This window comes from Equus asinus, chromosome 4 (genome assembly GCF_041296235.1).
Source record: "Equus asinus isolate D_3611 breed Donkey chromosome 4, EquAss-T2T_v2, whole genome shotgun sequence".
NCBI classification, from domain to species: domain Eukaryota; kingdom Metazoa; phylum Chordata; class Mammalia; order Perissodactyla; family Equidae; genus Equus; species Equus asinus.
The window spans coordinates 19,845,382-19,864,035 of record NC_091793.1 but is presented as its reverse complement, the minus strand read 5'-3'; the positions used below and the strand labels follow the sequence as shown (position 1 = coordinate 19,864,035).

The 18,654-nt window shown below is 53.4% G+C and overlaps 2 protein-coding genes across 13 annotated transcripts; one reads left to right on the top strand and one right to left on the bottom strand.

The window, feature by feature from the left end:
* Window positions 1-4,018: 4,018 nt before the first annotated feature.
* NAGA (alpha-N-acetylgalactosaminidase) lies at window positions 4,019-13,917 on the bottom strand. 7 transcript variants are annotated; one of them, XM_070506797.1, is made up of 11 exons: window positions 13,778-13,917; window positions 13,601-13,655; window positions 11,488-11,579; window positions 10,543-10,690; window positions 9,849-10,020; window positions 9,183-9,360; window positions 8,741-8,835; window positions 7,817-7,978; window positions 6,298-6,495; window positions 5,125-5,268; window positions 4,019-4,671 (listed from the first exon to the last, which is right to left on the bottom strand). In XM_070506797.1, the coding sequence occupies exons 3-11, from the start codon at window positions 11,501-11,503 to the stop codon at window positions 4,537-4,539; spliced, it is 1,248 nt and encodes a 415-aa protein (XP_070362898.1). In that variant the 5' UTR covers window positions 11,504-11,579; window positions 13,601-13,655; window positions 13,778-13,917; the 3' UTR covers window positions 4,019-4,536. The 7 variants fall into 7 exon arrangements, with proteins under 7 accessions (XP_070362898.1, XP_044634505.2, XP_044634526.2 ...); XM_044778570.2 differs by lacking the exon at window positions 13,601-13,655 and having other exon boundaries at window positions 13,778-13,916; XM_044778591.2 differs by lacking the exon at window positions 13,601-13,655 and having other exon boundaries at window positions 10,543-10,678; window positions 13,778-13,916.
* A 120-nt stretch (window positions 13,918-14,037) lies between these two features.
* PHETA2 (PH domain containing endocytic trafficking adaptor 2) lies at window positions 14,038-18,527 on the top strand. 6 transcript variants are annotated; one of them, XM_014868420.3, is made up of 3 exons: window positions 14,038-14,176; window positions 15,620-15,697; window positions 16,514-18,527. In XM_014868420.3, exon 3 carries the CDS (start codon window positions 16,528-16,530, stop codon window positions 17,305-17,307), a length of 780 nt encoding a protein of 259 aa, XP_014723906.1. In that variant the 5' UTR covers window positions 14,038-14,176; window positions 15,620-15,697; window positions 16,514-16,527; the 3' UTR covers window positions 17,308-18,527. The 6 variants fall into 6 exon arrangements, with proteins under 6 accessions (XP_014723906.1, XP_014723907.1, XP_044634548.1 ...); XM_014868421.3 differs by having other exon boundaries at window positions 14,044-14,176; window positions 16,462-18,527; XM_044778613.2 differs by lacking the exon at window positions 14,038-14,176 and adding an exon at window positions 14,184-14,409 and having other exon boundaries at window positions 16,462-18,527.
* Window positions 18,528-18,654: the final 127 nt, after the last annotated feature.

Below are 18,654 nucleotides of genomic sequence, written 5' to 3'. Positions count from 1 at the left end.
CCCACTCCAGTTAATTTAAGGATATTCTCATTATCTCAAAAAGAAAACTTGTACCTTCCCCTATCCCCCCAGCCTCCCCACCCAGCTCTAAAGAACTACTAATCCACTGTCTCTATAGAGTTCCCTATCCTGGATTTTTATATGAATGGAATCATATATGTGGTCTTTCGTAACTGGCTTCTTTTCCTTAGCATACTGTTTTCAAGGTTCATCCATGTGGTAGCATGTGTCATCACTTTACTCCATTTTGTGGCTGAATAATATCCCACTCTATAGTTAACCACATTTTGTTTATTCATTCATCACTTGGTGGACATCTGGGTTGTTTCCACCTTTTGGCTGTTATGGATAATACTGCTATAAACATTTGTGTACAAGATTTTGTATGGACATATGTTTTCATTTCTTTTGAGTATATACCTAGATGTGGAATTGTTAGATCATATAGTAACTCTGAGTTTAATCATTTGAGGAATTGCCACACCATTTTCCATAGTAGCTGTACCAGTTTTACATTCCTACCGGCAGCGTACAAGGGTACAGGATTCCAATTTCTCCACATCCTCGCCAACAGTTATTAACTTTATTTTAGCTACCCTTTTGGGTATGAAGTGATATCTCATTGTGGTTTTTATTTGCATTTCCTTCATGACTACTGATGTTGAGCATTGGCCATTTGCATATCTTCCTTGGAAAAAATTTATGTTCAGATCCTTCACCCATTTTTTAATTGGGTCTTTCTATTATTTAATCTTTTTTTTTTTTTTTTCGTTTTTTAGATTTTATTTTTTCCTTTTTTCTCCCCAAAGCCCCCCGGTACATAGTTGTATATTCTTCGTTGTGGGTCCTTCTAGTTGTCGCACGTGGGACGCCACCTCAGCGTGGTTTGATGAGCAGTGCCATGTCCGCGCCCAGGATTCGACCCAACGAAACACTGGGCCGCCTGCAGTGGAGCGTGCGAACTTAACCACTCGGCCATGGGGCCAGCCCCTATTTAATCTTTTAGTTGTCCATTTTTTGAGTTGCAAGAGTTTTTCATATATTTTAAATAGAAGTTCCTTATCAGATATGAATTGCAGACATTTTCTCCCATTGTGTTGGTTTTCTTTCCTTTTAATAATATAAGCAAATTATAGCTATTAATTTCCCTCTGATCACTACTTTCACTCCATAAGTTTTGGTATCTTCTGTTTTAGTATTTTTAGTATGTTGTGTATTCATTTTCATTCATCTCAAAGTGTTTTCTCTTGTATGTGATGACTTGCTTCTGTCTTGCTGCTTTCAAAATTCTCCCTTTGTCTTTGTCTTCTGAGAGATTGATGATGTGTCTAGGTGTGGATCTCTTTGAATTTATCCTACTTCCAGTTCATGGAGCTTCTTGGATGTGTAGATTAAGCACATCTTAATTTGATTTTATCTTAATTTGATTAAGCATCATTATATGGGAAGTTTTGAGCCATTATTTCTTCAAATATTCTTTTTGCCCTTTCTCTCTTCTTCTCATGTGTATGTTCCTATGCTGCGTGGTGTCCCATAGGTCTCTGAGCCTCTGTTCATTTTTCTTCATTCTTATTTCTATTGCTCAGGTTAATTTCAATGGACCTGTCTTCAAATTTTTTGATTTTTTCCTGTTTGGTCATGTCTGCTGTTGAGCTCCTCTAGTGATAGTTTATCTGTTATTGTACTTTTCAACTCTAGAATTCCTTTGTTTCCTTTCTGTAATTTCTATCTCTTTACTGATATTCTGTATTTGGTGAGATATCATTTTTCTTTCCTTTGGTTCTTTAGACATGATTTCCTTTAGCTCTTTGAACATATTTAAAATAGCTGATTTAAAATCTGGTACTAGGGTAAGTTAAAACACTACAGAGCTTGCTGTTCTTACCAAGATTCTACTGTCTTTCTTAACTGAATGCTCTCTGGGTTGCTGCAAGCCTTTGGTTAATTTCCAGAGTTCTGTGAAAGTTGATTCTGATGACATGTAATGGGTTTTTCATTGCTTTTATTGAGGGAGCAAATTTTCAGTGGTTCTCACTGGACCATTTTTGTTGATCCCTTGCTTGGATTTTGATTCAAACTACAGAAAGATAGTTTTGAGACAATGGCAAAAACAGAACACATACTGGTTATTAGATTATTAAAAATTTTATTTGGTTGGATAGGAAAATTGTATTAAGGTCATATATATTTTTAAAAACCCTATCTGTTAGAGCTACATAGTGGTGTTTAGATTTTTTTGATTTGCTTTCAAATACTCCAGCTCACATGCAAAGAAAAAGTATGTGTGGGAAGAGAGAGATGAAATAATAGCACATGTTGATGGTTGTTGGATCTGGGTGTTGGGTACATGGAGGTTCACTCTACCATTTTGTTTTTGTATTTGAAACTTTCTTTAATAAAAATTTTTTAAAAGACAAGGAGTACCAAACAAGGCTGCCTTGAACTGGGAAAAAAATAATTGAGTCCCTAATTAGCCTTGGGTAAAAGGGAGTAAAACAACAAGGAGTACCAAACAAGGCTGCCTTGAACTGGGAAAAAAATAATTGAGTCCCTAATTAGCCTTGGGTAAAAGGGAGTAAAACAATGTCCTGGAAGATAGGCAGCGTGTATGTTGAAAAAATGAAAGTGAAAGAGAGCATCTATCAGGCACCCCCAGAATAAAAGAAGTTATACAGCAAGTAAAGACATGCAACTATCTCTGAGTCTGGAAGGCAAAGGAATTGAGTGGTCAAGCCCAGGTTGATCCCTGGCTCCAACTCCCATGTCCATGGTCTCCACCGCAATACCTCACCGCATCCCAGGGTGGCAGCAAAGACTTCTTTCCTGGGGCTGGCAAAAGAAGTGTTCCCACCCGAGACTATTCTATTTGGCTTGAACAGCACTATGACAAAGACCCAAAGCTGGAGTTATGCATAGGGTGACAGGCCTCCAAGGGCAGAGGTCTGGGATGAGGTAGGCTTCTGTCCTCCTGAGTGATCCACAGCCTCAAGATACCAACTGGGGAAAAGGAGCTTTCTCTGATAACTCTAGTCTCAATCAGTGAAGCTCCAGTAGTCTTAAATGATACTATAAAATGTGCACTTGTAAGTTTTCTACAGCATACTCTAAAGACAAGGACGTCAAACCCTGAGGAGGGAGCATGGGAGATCCATCCAGAGGCCAGGATAGTGCAAGGCCTGGGGCACTGGGTGCTCTCACATTCAAAGCCCAAGGAAAACCTACCTAGCTTGCTCTGCTGCTAGCTTTCCAAATGGGGACAAGAGCCATCAGGAAGACAGGTGCCCTGCGGCTTTAGCTAAGGAAAGAGGGCTTGGGAATTAGAAACCAAGGAAAGCAGTCAAGAACCTGTCCTTCTTTTCCTTTAATACCCCTTTCCCTAGGCAGAGGAGCAGGAAATATAGTTTAAGACACAAAGAGCCCCTGGACTTGTCTTTGGACAGAGCTGGGGAATTTGAATCTCCGATGCAGACAAGTTAGGAAAGAAGAAACTAAGGGTGGGGCCGTGGAACACTGCCGGGCATAGGACAAGCTGTAGGGACCCTGTGGGAGAAAGGCAGAGCTGACACCTCTGCACCCACACCCAGCCCCAGGGCGCCACTGAATGAAGCCCTGTCAGAAAGGGGAGATGAGCTGAAAGGCGCCTAAGACAGCAATGCCAAGTTCCTCAGCAGATCAGGGCCTTTCACTGTGCAGCAGGGGGGCTGGTGCGAGGGGATAGTGGTCAGCAGACCCCGTAACATCGGAATGGGGTGAGGAAGGGCCTGGGAATATCACTGCTCTGCCTCACTGTGTTTCACCACCACTACCACTGTGTTGGGCAAAGCAGGGATGGCTCCCCAGCATGAGGCAAGTCTGGCATGTCTAGAAGTACAATCTGCAGGTTGCTTTGGAAAATGAGGGACCAGAAGATGCTATACATCTTCCATGTAAGGCGAGATTTGAAACCAGCACCCTGTGTACTGCCACCCAGAGTCCCTAACTGAAGATGCCCATGGGCCCAGGTCCATATTACAACTACTTGACTAAAGAACAGCTTTATTGGTGACCCGAGGGAGCCAAGATCACTCCCAGGTGGTGTTAGCCTGCAAGGCCTTCTCTGGGCAGGAAGCCAATCACACAGTTCATGGGAGTTCCTGACAAGAGAGCAGATCTCCACTCCTAATTCTAAGAAAAATTCCGGATTCTGATTTCAGAGTCAACAAAAAGAAGGTCAGAGGCTGGAGTCCTGATGGCTATCAGCGCCCCTGCCTGTGGGGGCTCAGGAGGCTGGCTGAGTTGTTCAGCAACACCTGTGGGGCTATGCAGAGGAGGCAGAGGCAGGAAGGCTACAGGAGTTGCCCCAAGACAAGTTTCCAAGAGGGTTCACACTTGGGCTGGACGTGGATCTTGGCCCTGAAATTGCTTTTTGGGTCTGATGGGGTCAGGTCGACAAGTAGGGCTGTGTAGCAGATAACCCCACCTACTGGCCCTCGGCATGCCAAGGCTCCATGGTCTGGGCTCAGTGATGCCACCACAGCCTGTCACTTGTCCCGCTTCTCATTGCTGGGGCATCCCCAGCTTCCTCACCGGATACAGGTACCACATCACCACCCCGGAAGGGTTGATGACCACTGTGAAGTTGGTTTCAGCCCGGAGGCCACTGATGATGTCACCCATGTAGACGTTCTGGGCCTGCAGTGGGGAGGGACATCACCAATGCCACCATAAGAATTAGTGCAGAGACCCCTCAGAGGACGTAAAAGCCTGGACTTTGGCCTGTCTGTGCTGAGCCTCCAGACAGAAGTGGGAGCCCTGAATCTCCCATTATTTCTCCACTGGCAAAGCCAACAGATGCCCAAACACAGACAGTGGCCAAAGCCCCAGCCCAAGAGAACCTGAGGAATGAGCCAGCAAGGACTGACCAACGAGGAAGAGAACACGGCCTCAGAGCATGGGACTCATTTATACACAGTTCTGTTTGCACAGCTTGAAAACATCCGTGCAGAGAACAGCCACAGCCCTCAGTGCCCATGCCTGCCAGAGGACCGAGGCCCACGGCTTAGGGAGGCCATGTGTGAGTGAGGACCAGCCTCAGCAATGCCCTCCCAGGGAAACCCGAAGCCCTGCAGGCAGCAGGGCACTCACCTCATACACGTTGGAGCCGGTGAAGTTGAGATGGGCGAGGGAGGAATGGTAGCGATAAGGCATATCCGTCCTGCGGCTGAAGAAGACTAAGGCGCTGGCCTCATTGGCCAGAGGCCGCATGAACACTTCAATGTGGGATTTCTCCTGGGCATGGAAGATGGATACCGGCTGGGGTCCCTGCTCAGGCGGGCCCTGACGTCCCCCTTCCCAGTCCTCCTTTGAGCCATGCAGAAGCTTGGGGGGTGATACCATAGCCCTTCAGCACCCCAACTTATCTAACCCTTCTTTCCTTCCTTCCCCAACTCAGCAGACGCTCCCTGATGCCAGCAGATGCCAGGCCTCATGCTACGACACAGAGACAGCTGCTGCATGAGGTCCTGCCTTAGAAAGTTCATAGGATAATAGGAGGGGTAGACGTGGAAGCTGCTGGTGCTGGAGTGAAGGGCACTGGCCAGCGGGCACGATGAACACTGCCCTGAGCTCCTGGCTCCACCATCAGGCAGGGATTAGTTACCTCCTCTGGGTATCACCTATTCCACAGGTGCCTTCTATAGTTGTGTAGATGGATTTCTTTTTACTAGAAAGGCAAAGATCTGTGCAAAGAGCACACGCTTTGACACAACACTGTTGGAGTCAAGTCCTGTGGTACCAGTTATCAATGGTGTGAGCGTGAGCTAAAGTTACTTAGACTCCTCAAGTCTGTTTCCTCATTTGTAAAACAGGGAAGGAGTATCTACCTTCTGAGAAAATGTACTGGAATGCCCAGTACACAGTAGGTGCTCAATAGATAGCAGATGCTAGTAGTAGTAGTCATTGTATTCCTTGGATCAAACAACTAAACTCTGGAGGGAAGCTCTAGTTCTCTGCCAGACATTACAGATGTGTGCAGAAGTCTTGTGCTTCCAAACTGAGGGGCCTCGCTGTTCCCATGTGCACTTGTGTGGCCAAATTCCATGAGCTGTCCTGCTCTCACCTAGGCAAGTGAGGGACAGTTGGAACAGGTCCCTGTAGAGTCCTTGACTGAATGCCACGAGGTGGTGGGCTTGAGCAGATTTCAGAGGCCCAGCAGCCTCCCCCGACGGTGACCTCCAGGCTTGGCTCAAACTTTGCAACCGTGTTCTCAGGGGAGCCCAGTCCCTCAGCCTCCCCTTCCCTCCTCCCACATCCCAGTACCATGAGAATCCTGCGTCCCTGGATGCCTAAGGGATCCTGGTTGATTTTGATCATGAGTGGATTCTGCAGAATGTCCATGTTCTGGGCAGAGATGGTACGCAGGTCCGTGGACATGAAAAGGGGGGCTGCCAGCACCGTCCAAAGGGCCATCTGAGACTGGGCTTGCTCAAAGCTGAGGCCATAGTTCCCAACGAGCAGCTAGGGGCAGAGGAGAGGAGCAGTGAGCTCTGCCCTCTTCCAAGGTAGGCACGAGGACCAACCCTAAACTTAGAGCCGAGAAGATGGAGGCAAGAGAAAATGGAGATGGGGGAAGATGACCATATGTGGGGCCTGGTTGGCAAACAACATTCCCCCTGGTGTGGCCTTGGGGTGGGTTGAGTCACTTGCCATCTGAGCCTCAACTTTTTATTTACCAAGAAGGGGGTGATAATATGCTCTGGCCCCGTCACATGATCCAATGGGATCTTGTTACCAAAAGCGTTTATAAACTGGAAGACACAAGTCAAGAAATACACCCAGGGTGGCAACGGTAGGAAACCAGACCTGGACAGAGTGTCTGCTCCTGCCATGAGCCCTACATGAGCCCTAACCACAGCTGACTGGACCAATGGGGGCTTGTGACCCAAAGGCAACCAATCCACAGATGGGCCACAAACGATTACTGCTAATGCAACACGGCTACATACTTAGTGACACCAGTTTTACTAAGCACTGAAAATATCCCAAACTGTGTCAAGAATTTTAAAGGGTCACCCATTTAACCCTTAAAACAACCCTATATAAGGTACTATTATTATTAGTCTCATTTTCCAATTGACAAAACTGAGGAACAGAAAAAACGGAGTCACTTGCCCAAGGTCTGTGGCAGAGCTAGAACTCTAAAGCAGGCCAATTTCTGTTTCTCCAGGCAACCCTCCATCTGGCCTAGGATTTGTAATTATTCTAATCATCACTGGTAGTAAAAGGCTTGTTGACTAAGTGAAGAGATAGCTATAAAACTCTAAGATAAACTGCAAAAAATGTTAAGTCCCCAGGGCTATGAATGAGGTAGGTACATGGGGTGAGTTGCGCCTGCGGAGACTCTGCGGGAGGGTAGCAGGGTGCAGGGCATTGAAAGAAGGGCCAGAGGCAAACGGGGTGAGGGCAGTGTAGGAGGGCAACAGCAAGAGAGTGTGGAATATTCACGAGCTTCACCCTGCAGAGGAATAACATCTCACACGAGTCACTACAGACCGAGTTCTCAAGTTTCAAGGAACATCAGAACTGCCTGGGAAGTCTGTTAACAATGGGCATTCCCAGGCCTTCCCCCAACATTCTGATCCCAAAGGTGAGCGTGGGGCCCTGGGAACAGAACTGTAAAAAAGCTCCCAAGGCAAGTCTACTCCAGCTAGTTCAAGGACACGTTTCAGAGACGCTGATCTAGAACCTGGCAGTGAGCCTCTTGGAAGAGAGCACAGGGCAGCGGGGAGCAGCTCTGTCATGGATGTGGGCTTTGGGACATCCCCCTCCATGCTGGTACCATGTCTGGGTCATTCCAGTGTCCAGGGCCCGCCACTGGCTGCAGTATGTCCTGGTGCTCCACAAACCAGTTCAGGATGGAGAGCACGCTCATCCAAGAGTCCTGGATGTCGTCATAGTTGCGCCAGAGGTTGCAGATGTCTGCCAGCAGACTGTAGTTCACCTGGATGTTGGCGGAAGGCAGAGTCCAGTACCAGAGTCACACCCTGCTGCCCAGAAGCCCGCACAGGGCCTGGGGAGGCTCAGCAGGAGACACAGAGGGTGGGGAAGGGGGAGGAAGAGAACAGGTCCTGAGCTTGTTCCTTGACCAAAGGATGAGGAAGGCCTCAGAGAGAGTAGCCCTCTTCTGGGGCTGCCCAGGCCTCCCCTCCATGCGTGCTGATGCCAGAAGCCTACCCTGCCCTCTCATGTCAGCTGGGATCAAGCCCAGGCTATGGGCCTGGGCTGGTGTATCCACAGCATCCCTACCTCACATCTTCCCCCATGTTCTCTCAGCGAGAGTCCCACCACTTGCCACCATCCTCCCTCAGATCTGCAAGTCTGATCCCACCCTTCTAGTGTCTGAGATGCTGAGAGGCTGAGAGGACCCACAAGGCCCTCAGAGGCTTGGCCCCACTTGCCTGGACTCACCAGCCTTCTGGATCTCCTTGCCCACTCGGTACAACCCAGGATTCTGACGACTTGCTGGATGGTGTCAGCACATCACTTGTGGTTCCCCTGACTTGGATGCCAACCCCTTCGCCCACCTGACAAGTGTCTCCTCTTCTAAGACCCTGGGCTGGCTGAGGCCCCCCTAGGGTACTTAGGATCCTCTCTCTAGCTCTACGAATCAGCACGTGGGCTACTGTGGTGAGTGCAGCCCTGACTGTGCAGGAGGCAAGGAGGCCTGGTGGGAGCAGTGCCAGGTGTGCACAGAATGGCTTACCTGGGGGGGGAGGCCCCCTTCATAGGCTGGCCAGCTGCAGGAGAAGGCGATGGGACGGCCTGTGGCATTCAGGGCAGCAGCCATCTTGGGGTACCCTGGAGAAGTCCAACTCCCATGTTTCAGGACCAAGGAGGTACAGGAGGAAATCTGAGGCCCCAGCCCAAACCTTCTCCCACCAAATGTGAGGAAACTGGGGCTACAAAGAGGAGGTGCCTGCCCCTGTACCCAGAGCCACAAACGCTTCCTGGGTGGGGCATGGTGCCAACCCATCTTTAGGGAGCCTGGGAGCCAAGGTCCCTCCAGCCCCTGGAAGAGGGGAATTGGGAAACACTACAGCCTAGGGCCCAAAGACAGACAAGCTCAGCCAGGTGGGCACTGGTGGGTCTTCCATGGCTACCTCTTCCTGTCTACCTGATGGCCCCCAGCCAGCTGTGGGACCCACCCTTGGCCCGTTCTTCGGGGGTCGAGAAGCAGCCATCCAGCTTCAGCATGTCCACCTTCCACTCGGCGAAGGTTTGAGCATCCTGGACCACCTTGTCTAGCGTGGTGCCTGGGTAACCCATGCAGGTGAAGTTGCCCAGGTCCGAGTAGATGCCCAGCTTTAGGCCCAGGGAGTGTGCCTGTGGGGCATCGAGGACACAGTGGGCTCAGGCAGGACCCTCAGGGAGCTGCCTCACAGGCACATCTGACCAGGCCCCACTAAAACCCTCAATGGCTTCCCAACAACCAAAGGAAAGGGTCTCAGCTTGCTTCCCTGGCCTCTGCCAACTACGGTCCTTCCTCTCCCTCCAACACACACACCTCCCATGGGCTGTTTCTTGCCTCTAGGCCTTTGCTTCTGTCATCTCCTTTGCCTCAAATGCCATCTCTCTGGTATCAGTCCAAGAACTGCCTCCTCCAGAGAAGCTTCCTGAAATCCCAGGCTGGATAAGATGCCCTTCTTGGCTCTCACCCACCACAATGAGCCAAAATAGCTGCTCATTTATCTGTTTTCCCCACCAGACTGTGAGTTCTCAAGCAGGGATTGTGGAAATGAGCCCTAAGCAGGATGGCGTGGAAAGAGTGGTCTGGCCCCCAGGCCAAGGGGCAGGGCTGGGATGGAGCTCACATAGTCAGCCAGGAAGTCAATGCCGTTGGGGAAACGCTTGGGATCAGGCACCAGGCGGCCTTTGGCATCTCGCCCACCAATCCAGCAGTCATCGATGTTAAGGTATGTGTAGCCCAGGTCCCGCCATCCATCCTGTGCTAGTCGGTCAGCCATCTCCATGAAGAGTCGCTCACTGGCGAGGGGCAGGGGATGGGGCAGCTCAGTGGCCCGGCATGGCCCTCACTCCTCCCCCCTTCCTGAGAGCTTCTCAGATGCTCTGTGAATCCAGGCTATAAGAACCATGGCCTTGCTGTCAGCTGAACTAAGCCAGGTAACAAGTGTAAATGACACCAGGGATTGTGTCATGAGCCCTAAGGAGAGCGGAGTGAAAGGAGTGGTCTGGCCCCCAGGCCAAGGGGCAGGACTGGACCACAGGTAGCATATGGAGTCTGGCCTGGCCTTAACAGTTATCTCCTTTTGAATATATCAAGGTTGCGTCAACCACAGGGTCCTTGCCTCACAGATCTGATAGGCTCCACAGGGGCCCCAAGCAGGTCATGAGGCTGAATGTCAGATGTCCCAAAAGTCACCTGTGGCTGCAGTCTTTCTGGGATGGGTGGGTTCTGACCCTGCCCTCTCTTCTAGCTGACTCTCCACTCTCTGCCCCCACACTGCAGGGCCCTGGGCAAGGCTTGTCAGGCAGTGCAGACCTTACCTGATGCAGTTCTTCGGGTCCTCATCACAGTCAATGTTGCAGCGGAAGCGTTCCCAGGCCAGCCAGCCCATGGGTGGCTTCTGAAGGAGCCCATTCTCCAGCAGCAGCACGTGGTCCACCAGGGCCAGCAAGAGCACTGCAGGAGGGACTGAGGGGATGGCTTTGAGTGGCTCCCATAGCCCTGGCCCTCACCGCACCCCATCCGCACGCTGCTCTGCCTTGCAGAGGCTGCCAGCTTGCGTATATTAAGGGAACCAGACTTCTGGGCTTAAGGCAGAATTGGTTCTTCCTGCAACTGCTGGCTCCTATAGTGCGCTGAGTGGGCAGATGGTGCACGGGGTAGGGCGATGTGTTTGAGCCCTGGGTCTCCAATTCCTGTTGCCACAGAGGTGCTGGAATTAACAAAAACTAACATCTGGGGTCATATCCTTTCTACACCCTGACCAGCTCCCCTCACTCCATTCATAGAACTTGACAGTACACTGTGGCCAGACTCCAGGTCTCCCGAGTCCCATCCAGGGCTCTTTGCTTTCCACCACAGACCCCCCAAAAGGCCTCAGAAGGGCTTAAGAGTTCAGCCAGGTTGGACCTGCACCCAGCCAGCTCACCTGGGTGAGCCCTTTCCCTCTTGGGCCTGGGTTCTCTTATCTGTAAAACAGAGTTACTATACCGACTTCACAGGGCTGTTCTCGGCTCGTAAGATAGGGCCTCTGCACTTTTGGGGAGGAGGGGGTGAGAGAGGAAGAGGCCTCTGGAGGGGAACTGATTCCTGGGTGGGGAACATCTCCTTCTCCTTTCCCGGTCCAGCTCCAAGAATAAGAGGAACATGTCTCCCCACATACCCACATCAGAGAAGGAGGCCCAGACACCAGAAGGCTGGAGCTTCCTCCAGGTAACTCCCACCCCCAACTACCCTCCCAAAGCCATCCCCACCCGTGTAGGTACCTGTCTTCAGCAACATTGCTCTGGACTCAGCGTCTTAGGATCTGACCAGATCTGCTCCGCTTTCATCAGCTTTGTATGTTGGGCTTTGGAAGCTAAGGAACGTTAGAAAAGCACTGGGGTCACTGCTGACTAGCTAGGCCTGATGCCCTTAATCTTGGGCGTGGATCCCACACTCAGTCCGCAAGCTGCGCTCACTACCCCTACCCTCTCTCTCAGCCATCACTTCCCGGAGCCTAGGTTCTTCCTTCAGAAATACTAAATAAGGTATCTTGGATTTCAGATCTCACCCCCTCTGCGGGGCTGGGAGCCCCGAGAGCCCAAGGGCTGCCCTCTGCTGCGCCATGGCCAGAGAGAGTCGGCGACCGGCTCAAGGACGCCCCGGACGAGGGGAGGCGCCGGACCGGGACCAGGCTTCGGACTCCCACCGGGTCTGGGTTGCTGCCCCCGGCCCCCAAGGACGGCAGACCCAGCGCGCCAGCGCGGGGATCCCCCAGAGCACCCCGCCCGCGGCACTTACACCTTCTATGGCTCTGGCACCCAGCACCTCCTGCGGCCTCCGGAGCCGCAGATCGCTGTGTTCGCCTGATTCCACTACCGCGTTCCGGGGGGCGGGGCCTGGCGGCGGCCCACGTCTCCCCGCGGAGCCTATCAGATTCCCCTAGCAACGACGTGTCCCGCCCTCCAGGGGCCCCAGGCGCCCTCCGAACCTCTCAGAGCCCCGCCCCCTTGGGGCTCCCGCTCTGCGCGCTCCCGAGGCGGGCGCGAGAGGAGCGGGCGCGAGAGGAGAGGGCTTAGGGACCCGGTGTCCACCCGCAGCGCCGCGCCGCGCCGCGGGGCTAGACCTTTCACCTCCGCGGGGCCCTGAGGGCGAGGATAGTACCTGGCACACTGTAGACGCTCAATGAATAGCTGGGGCGTGATACCCGCTGCGGGCTTTGCTAAGAGGAAATGAGAATGCCCTGAAGCATGGGTCATAGTAACCGCTTGAAAACGGCAGCGGAAGATGAATAGACACCACGGGAGGAAGGGGAAGAGAGCAAACCAGGTGGAGGGCACATCTCTTGCAAAGCCAGGAGGCTCTCCTCCCCAACCTGAGACTCCGGCCACCAGTTATGCTCGTCCAGACACTTTGCATATGCCTTTCCCTCTTTCATGCATCAAAAATTGATTGAGCAACTACTAGGCGCCAAACACTTTATTCTTGGCCCCTTCACTTGGATGGCCGCTGGGCATCTTAAACATAATGGGCCCCAAACCGAACACCTGCCACCTTCCATATTTCAGGTAATGGCATCTCTCCTTCCAGGTGCTCAAGCGAAAGCCCTGGGGTCCTCCTTACCTCCTCTTTCCCTCACTCTCCACATGCAATCTCTCCGCAAACTTTGCACTCTCTGCCTTCAAAACCCACCCTGATTCTGGCCACCTCTCAAGGCTCTCCCAGCTGCCACCACAGCTCCCCTGGATTATTGCAGCAGCCTCCTCAATGGTCTGCTTCCACTTAACATTTATTCTCTCCACAGTAGCCAGAGGAATTAATCCTTTAAAACATAGCTCAGGTCACGCCTCACTCAAGACCCTGTGATGGCTGTTCATCAGCTGGAGTTAACAGCCCTCACACATTCGCAAAGTCCCGCCCCACACATTTTGACCCCATCTCCGACTGCTCTCCCCCTCCTCACCAGTGCCGGGCAACACTGGCCTCCTTGCAGTTCCTCAAACACAACAGGCCTCAGGGCCATTGCACTAGCTGTTCCCTCTGCCTGGAGTGCTCTCCTTCTAGATGTTGGCATGACTGGCCTCCCTCATTTCCTTCCAGGATTTCTCAAATGTCATCTTCGCAGTGAGGCCTACTTGACCATTCTATTTAAAATTGCAACCTCCCCACTCCCACAATTCCGAATCTTCCTTACCCCGCTCTACATTTTCCATGCCATTAATTACCTTCTAACACATTTATTATGGTTTATATTATTAATCGAATAAAATTTAGCAGGAGAGACAGATAATAAACAGGCAAAAAAGTATGAGTGTGGGGAAATTTTCTGTAGTGGTTAGTGCTATAATGAAAATATAACCCAGGGATGCCGTGGAGACCTGAGGGTAGGCTACTTACATGCACAGGCAGAGAGGGGACATTTGTGTCGAGACCTGACTGATGCGAAGGCGCCCTGAGGTGTCAGAGGTGAGGAGTAGGGGTGAGAAGGAAGAGCGGTCTGGGCTGCAAGAGCTGCAGGGGCAAAAGCTCTGAGCTGGGGACCAACAAGTTCGTGGGCAGGCGTTCTGAGCTCACCGGCTTCTTTGGTCGTGTCTGCCGCAGCCTTCAGCGCAGGCCGGCCCGTGGACCGAAAGCAGGCAGAGCCGGGGGCCGCGGGTGGGATGCAGGCCCGCGCGAGCGGTGGAACTAGAAGGGATAAGCGGGCCGACCCCAGGGGCCTGGGCGGGTAGCCGGGAAGCGCGGCTGGGCCTCGCGGGCTGGGTAGGAGCCCGCCCAGAGGAGGCGCCCGGGGCCGAGGCCGTCCCAGGCTTGGCTCTGTGGGAGAAGTGGGCCGGGCGGGGAGAGGGGGAATGGAGGGGAGAAGAAAAGGACTCCGAGTTCTCGGGGCGGGGTGCTGGCTTCGAGATCCGCGGTCGGGCTGAGGTGTGGCGCCGGGTTCGAGGCCGCCCGCCCGCGACCAGCTCTGTGGCTCAGGCAGGTCCCGGTCTCTCGGGCCTCAGTTTCCCTCCCGCGTGGATCAGGGGGCGGTTTCGCGGATCCCAGGCCCGGCGAGCTCTGGGCGGGGAGGGGCGGGGTCTCCGGGCTCCCGCCGCCACGTTCGCGCTCGGGCGGAGGCGCGGGGTCGGGAGCCGGGATCGGCCCGGGACGCGGCCTCAGCCCCCCGGGGGGGCCCCCTCCCGGGCGGCGGCGCGCTCAGCGGCACAGAGGTGAGAGCGGCCGGGCGGGCTTGGGAGGAGGCGGCCCGGGGAAGGCGTGGCCCGCGAGGACAGCCCCACTGCGCCGACGGGGAAACCGAGGCGGCAGCCGCACCCCGGGGAGTTCCCGGTGAGGCGACCCCTGTTTCAGGGCGATGGCGGGTCAGGGGCCCACGCGCCAGCCCGCTGCTCCTCCAGCCAAAGGATCCGCAAAGACGCGGTGCACCGGCCTCCCGCCGGGTGTGCGGTCTGGGCCTCGCACCCCTAGGAGGGCTTGGGGGGGGGCGCCCTTCCCCAGGCACGCGGCGGGGGAGGGGGACAGCTCTGCGGGCTCTGACCCCCTTTCCGTGCCCGGTGCGGGGCCCGGGACTGGAGACTAGGCCACTCCTGCAACAAACATCTGTGGTCTCCTCCTCCCCGCCCCCCCCCCCCCCCCCCCCCGCCCCGGTCTGGAGTGGCCCCTCCCCCATCCCAGGACCCTGCTTGTTTCTCCCCACATCCTCATCATTACTGGTCCTTCCGTTATTTATTAATTTTTAAAATTCATTTATAATCATTTTTGTCTGTTTGTTTATAGTGTGTCTTCCCCGCTGGAACGTAGGCTCCAGGAGGGAGAGACTTTGTTTTGTCCACTGTCGTATTAGTTATTTCAACACATACTTCCTGAGGGCATCCGCCAGCCGTGCAGGGGCTGGATATTGGGGTTATACCTGGAGCCAAGGCGATCCCGCCCAATGTCGATCCCGCCCTCCAAATTCTGGGGTTAGGGACAACGCTGTAAACACAGAGGAGATCCTTGCGAGATGAAGGAAATGAGACAGAAGTGCATGCTGCTATTTGTGTCATCTAAGATGGGGCCCCTTGGTGATTAGGGCCATCTTAATATAGTGATTAGGACAGGCCTCAGATTAGGTGCCTTAAAACCCACAAGTAACAGTTTGACAAGTGCTGGGAGGGAAGAGCAGGAAGATATGAGGGCACTTAACTCTGACCTGGCCTCAGGCGGCTGGGAGCTGAGGCCTGAAGAGTGACTGATGCCCAAGACAATGGGATCCAGCACCTAAAGTTGCTCGTAGGAGCCTGGCCTGGCTGGGTGGGTGGAGGGGATTATCAGGGGTCAGAGAAGGCTTCCTGGAGGCGGTAGTGGTTTCACTGGGCCCCAGAGACTGACTAGTTCTCATCGTTTAGGATGGGTTGACTGAGTTTGAGAATTGTTTTGCAGGTGTCCAGGGAACCACGTGGTCAGAGGGTTGAGCTGAGTGGCCAAACAAGAGAGGCCCCTGCCCAGCAAGCTTCGCTGGTAAGTGGGTCACTGCCAAGACTTGCCCCCAGAATATGTGAGGGAATCAGGAGACCCAGCTCTGCTTCTCACTGGCCGTGTGAGCTTGAGCAGTTCACTTTCACTGCTCAGTTTTCCATGAGTCAGGAGGACAGTTAGATTAGGTGCCACTTATGATCTGTGGGACACCGACATTTAGTGGTTGAGGTTGGTCCTACTCAGCTATGTCCTGTGTTTGTGCCACACTCTTGTTTACTGAGCAGGTCCCCAACTGAGCCACCGACTGATGGAGGAGTGAGGCAGGCCTGCCCCCCCCCCCCCCCCATCTGGCCCCGAAGGCTGCAGATTTTTACTAAAGGATACCTGTGCCATTAGCAAATGAGAGGCCAGCAGGGGCCCAGGAGGGTCTTGGAAACCCGAGGTATTTGGACTCAGGGTTGGAGCTAAGGGCCCCCCAGATTAAGGGATGGTTTAAGCAAAATGGTTTCTGTGGGTTTGGGGTCCATTTCAGCTCAGCTGGGGCCTGTTTCTTTTGATATTACAAGCCGCGTCAAAGTCCTGCCATACCTCCTGGTCAGATCCAATCACAGTATCCTTTTCTCTGAGTCCTCTCATGTCCCGTTTTTTGCATGACCCTCACAACAACTCTTTGAGAGAAAAGGCAGGGGAGACCAGCCCATTTCACAGATGGAGACCCTGAGAGCCTCAGGGCACACAGCAAGTGAGTCCATGCTACAGCACTGGGGCCCAGGTCTCCTCCAGAGCCAGCACTTTTTTCCCCACAGGCACAGGAGCTGCCTCCCTCTCTGATCTGCGGCCACCTCTCTCACCTCACAGTTCTTACAGAAGCCATGAAGCTAAACGAGAGGAGTGTGGCCCACTATGCACTGAGTGACTCCCCAGCAGACCACGTGGGCTTCCTGCGTACTTGGGGGGGGCCAGGGACTCCACCCACCCCCAGTGGCACTGGCCGAAGATGTTGGTTTGTCCTCAAGGGCAACCTGCTGTTTTCCTTCGAGAGTCGAGAGGGCCGGGCCCCGCTGAGCCTGGTGGTGCTGGAGGGCTGCACGGTGGAGCTGGCTGAGGCCCCGGTGCCTGAGGAGTTTGCCTTTGCCATCCGCTTCGACGCCCCTGGTGTGCGCCCACACCTGCTCGCGGCAGATGGGCCCGCGGCCCAGGAGGCATGGGTGAAGGCGCTGTCTCGGGCAAGTTTTGGCTACATGCGCCTGGTGGTGCGCGAGCTGGAGAGCCAGTTGCGTGATGCCCGTCAGAGCCTGGCCTTGCATCGCCGCTCGTCCTGGAAGGCTGTTACTAGCCGCTGTAAGCCCCAGGCTCCTGACCGCTGGTCTCCGGGCCTGGAGAACGGCCACACTCTCTCCAGGGATTGCAGTCCCACCGGCTTGGTTGAAGAAGGGGGCAGCAGGCCAGTAGGGCGGGGCTTGGCTGAGTGGGAGTTGCAGGGCCCTGCCAACCTCCTCCTAGGCAGGGGACAGAGTCCTGTGTCCCCTGAGACCTCTTGCTTCTCTACCCTGCACGACTGGTACGGCCAAGAGATCATGGAGCTGAGGCGGGCGTGGCTGCAGAGGGCCCAGGGGAGCCGGCCAGAACGTGAGGGACAGGATAGGCCCTGAGCCTGGGCCCTTTGGATTCTGCCTTCGTCCTGCTGGTCAGGACACCAGGGCTAGTGCTTTTTCAGAAGTTTAATGTTTATGCATTTCCAAAGTTGCTTTTTTAAGGGGTGGTTCCCTCCTTCCTGCTTTTTCTGGCTTTCTCCAGGTGCCAGACCCACCCTCGTGCCTGGAGGGGACTGAGGAGTCATTGCTTCCAACCCCTTTACTTCCTGAGGCCCAGAGAGGAAAGGTGGCTCGCTCAGCAGCCACAAAGTACGACCCACGTCTCCTCACTCTGCGCTGGAGTGCCCCTCTCTCAGAAGATATTAATGAAATGGAGGGAGTGGGGAAATATTTCATGGCCACAAGTCACCCTTTCACCTACACACCAAACTGTACAGCCATAATTTCCAACATGGCGATTCTTGTGTGCATTTAAATACTGGAAGCTGGCTGCATTGTTGACTCGAGGGACTGACCTTGTCAGAGAAAGTGGATTTTTTTGTGTCATGGGGATTTCTGGGGCCCAGCTCTTTCTGAGTGGTGGAAGGGATTACACTCATGCAGGGGGGGGATGGGACCCCCCACTCTGCAGTTTGGGAAGGGCCTTTTGGAGGGAGAGGGCCTTCATCCAATACAGAGGGATTTATTCTGCTCAGAAAGTGTTGGGGCCCCCATACTCTCTCCCTGGCTGCCCTGTCAACAGATGGTGCTGGATGTTGCCCCAGGAGGGGCTGGTAGCTTTTATATATCAGCAGAAATCCTTACACCTTGTCCTCAGCAGCCAGCTCCTAGGGCTGCCAAGTGGGAAGCTAAAGAAAAGGTGCGGAGGCAGTGTGGCTTTCCCTGGGAAAGCCAGTTTGTTACTTTGGTTCCCAGTCTTGGGCATTCCAGGAGCTTGGGCACAGGATTCCTGGTACCCTGTGATGAACTATTCTCTCTTGATTGGGCTCCCAAAGAGGTGTTCTGCTCCTGAAACCCCCTGGGAACTCGTTCACAGTTCTGCCTGTCACCCAGTGTGTACCTCCCAAGACCCTCTCATTGCTACGCTCACCAGCCTGGGGCCAAGTGTTTTCTTTTCTGATTGTTTCGGGAGGCAAATTGGCTGGGTCCATAGAGCAGAGCCCAGACCAGCCCACAGCTCACGGCACCTTATTTTATACGCAGACACTCCAGACTTTTATCTTTCTTACTGTCACTGTGTTTTTTATACGATTAAAACACTAAGTTTTTTTTTTATTACTCACTTTGGTTCCTCAAATTTATTTCAACTGTCTCCTGAGGGCTGCTCAGCCTGGCGGCCCTGCCTGGGGAACAAAGACAGAAATCCGTGCGGTTTACCCACAAGATGCTGGCTGACGGCCCCGC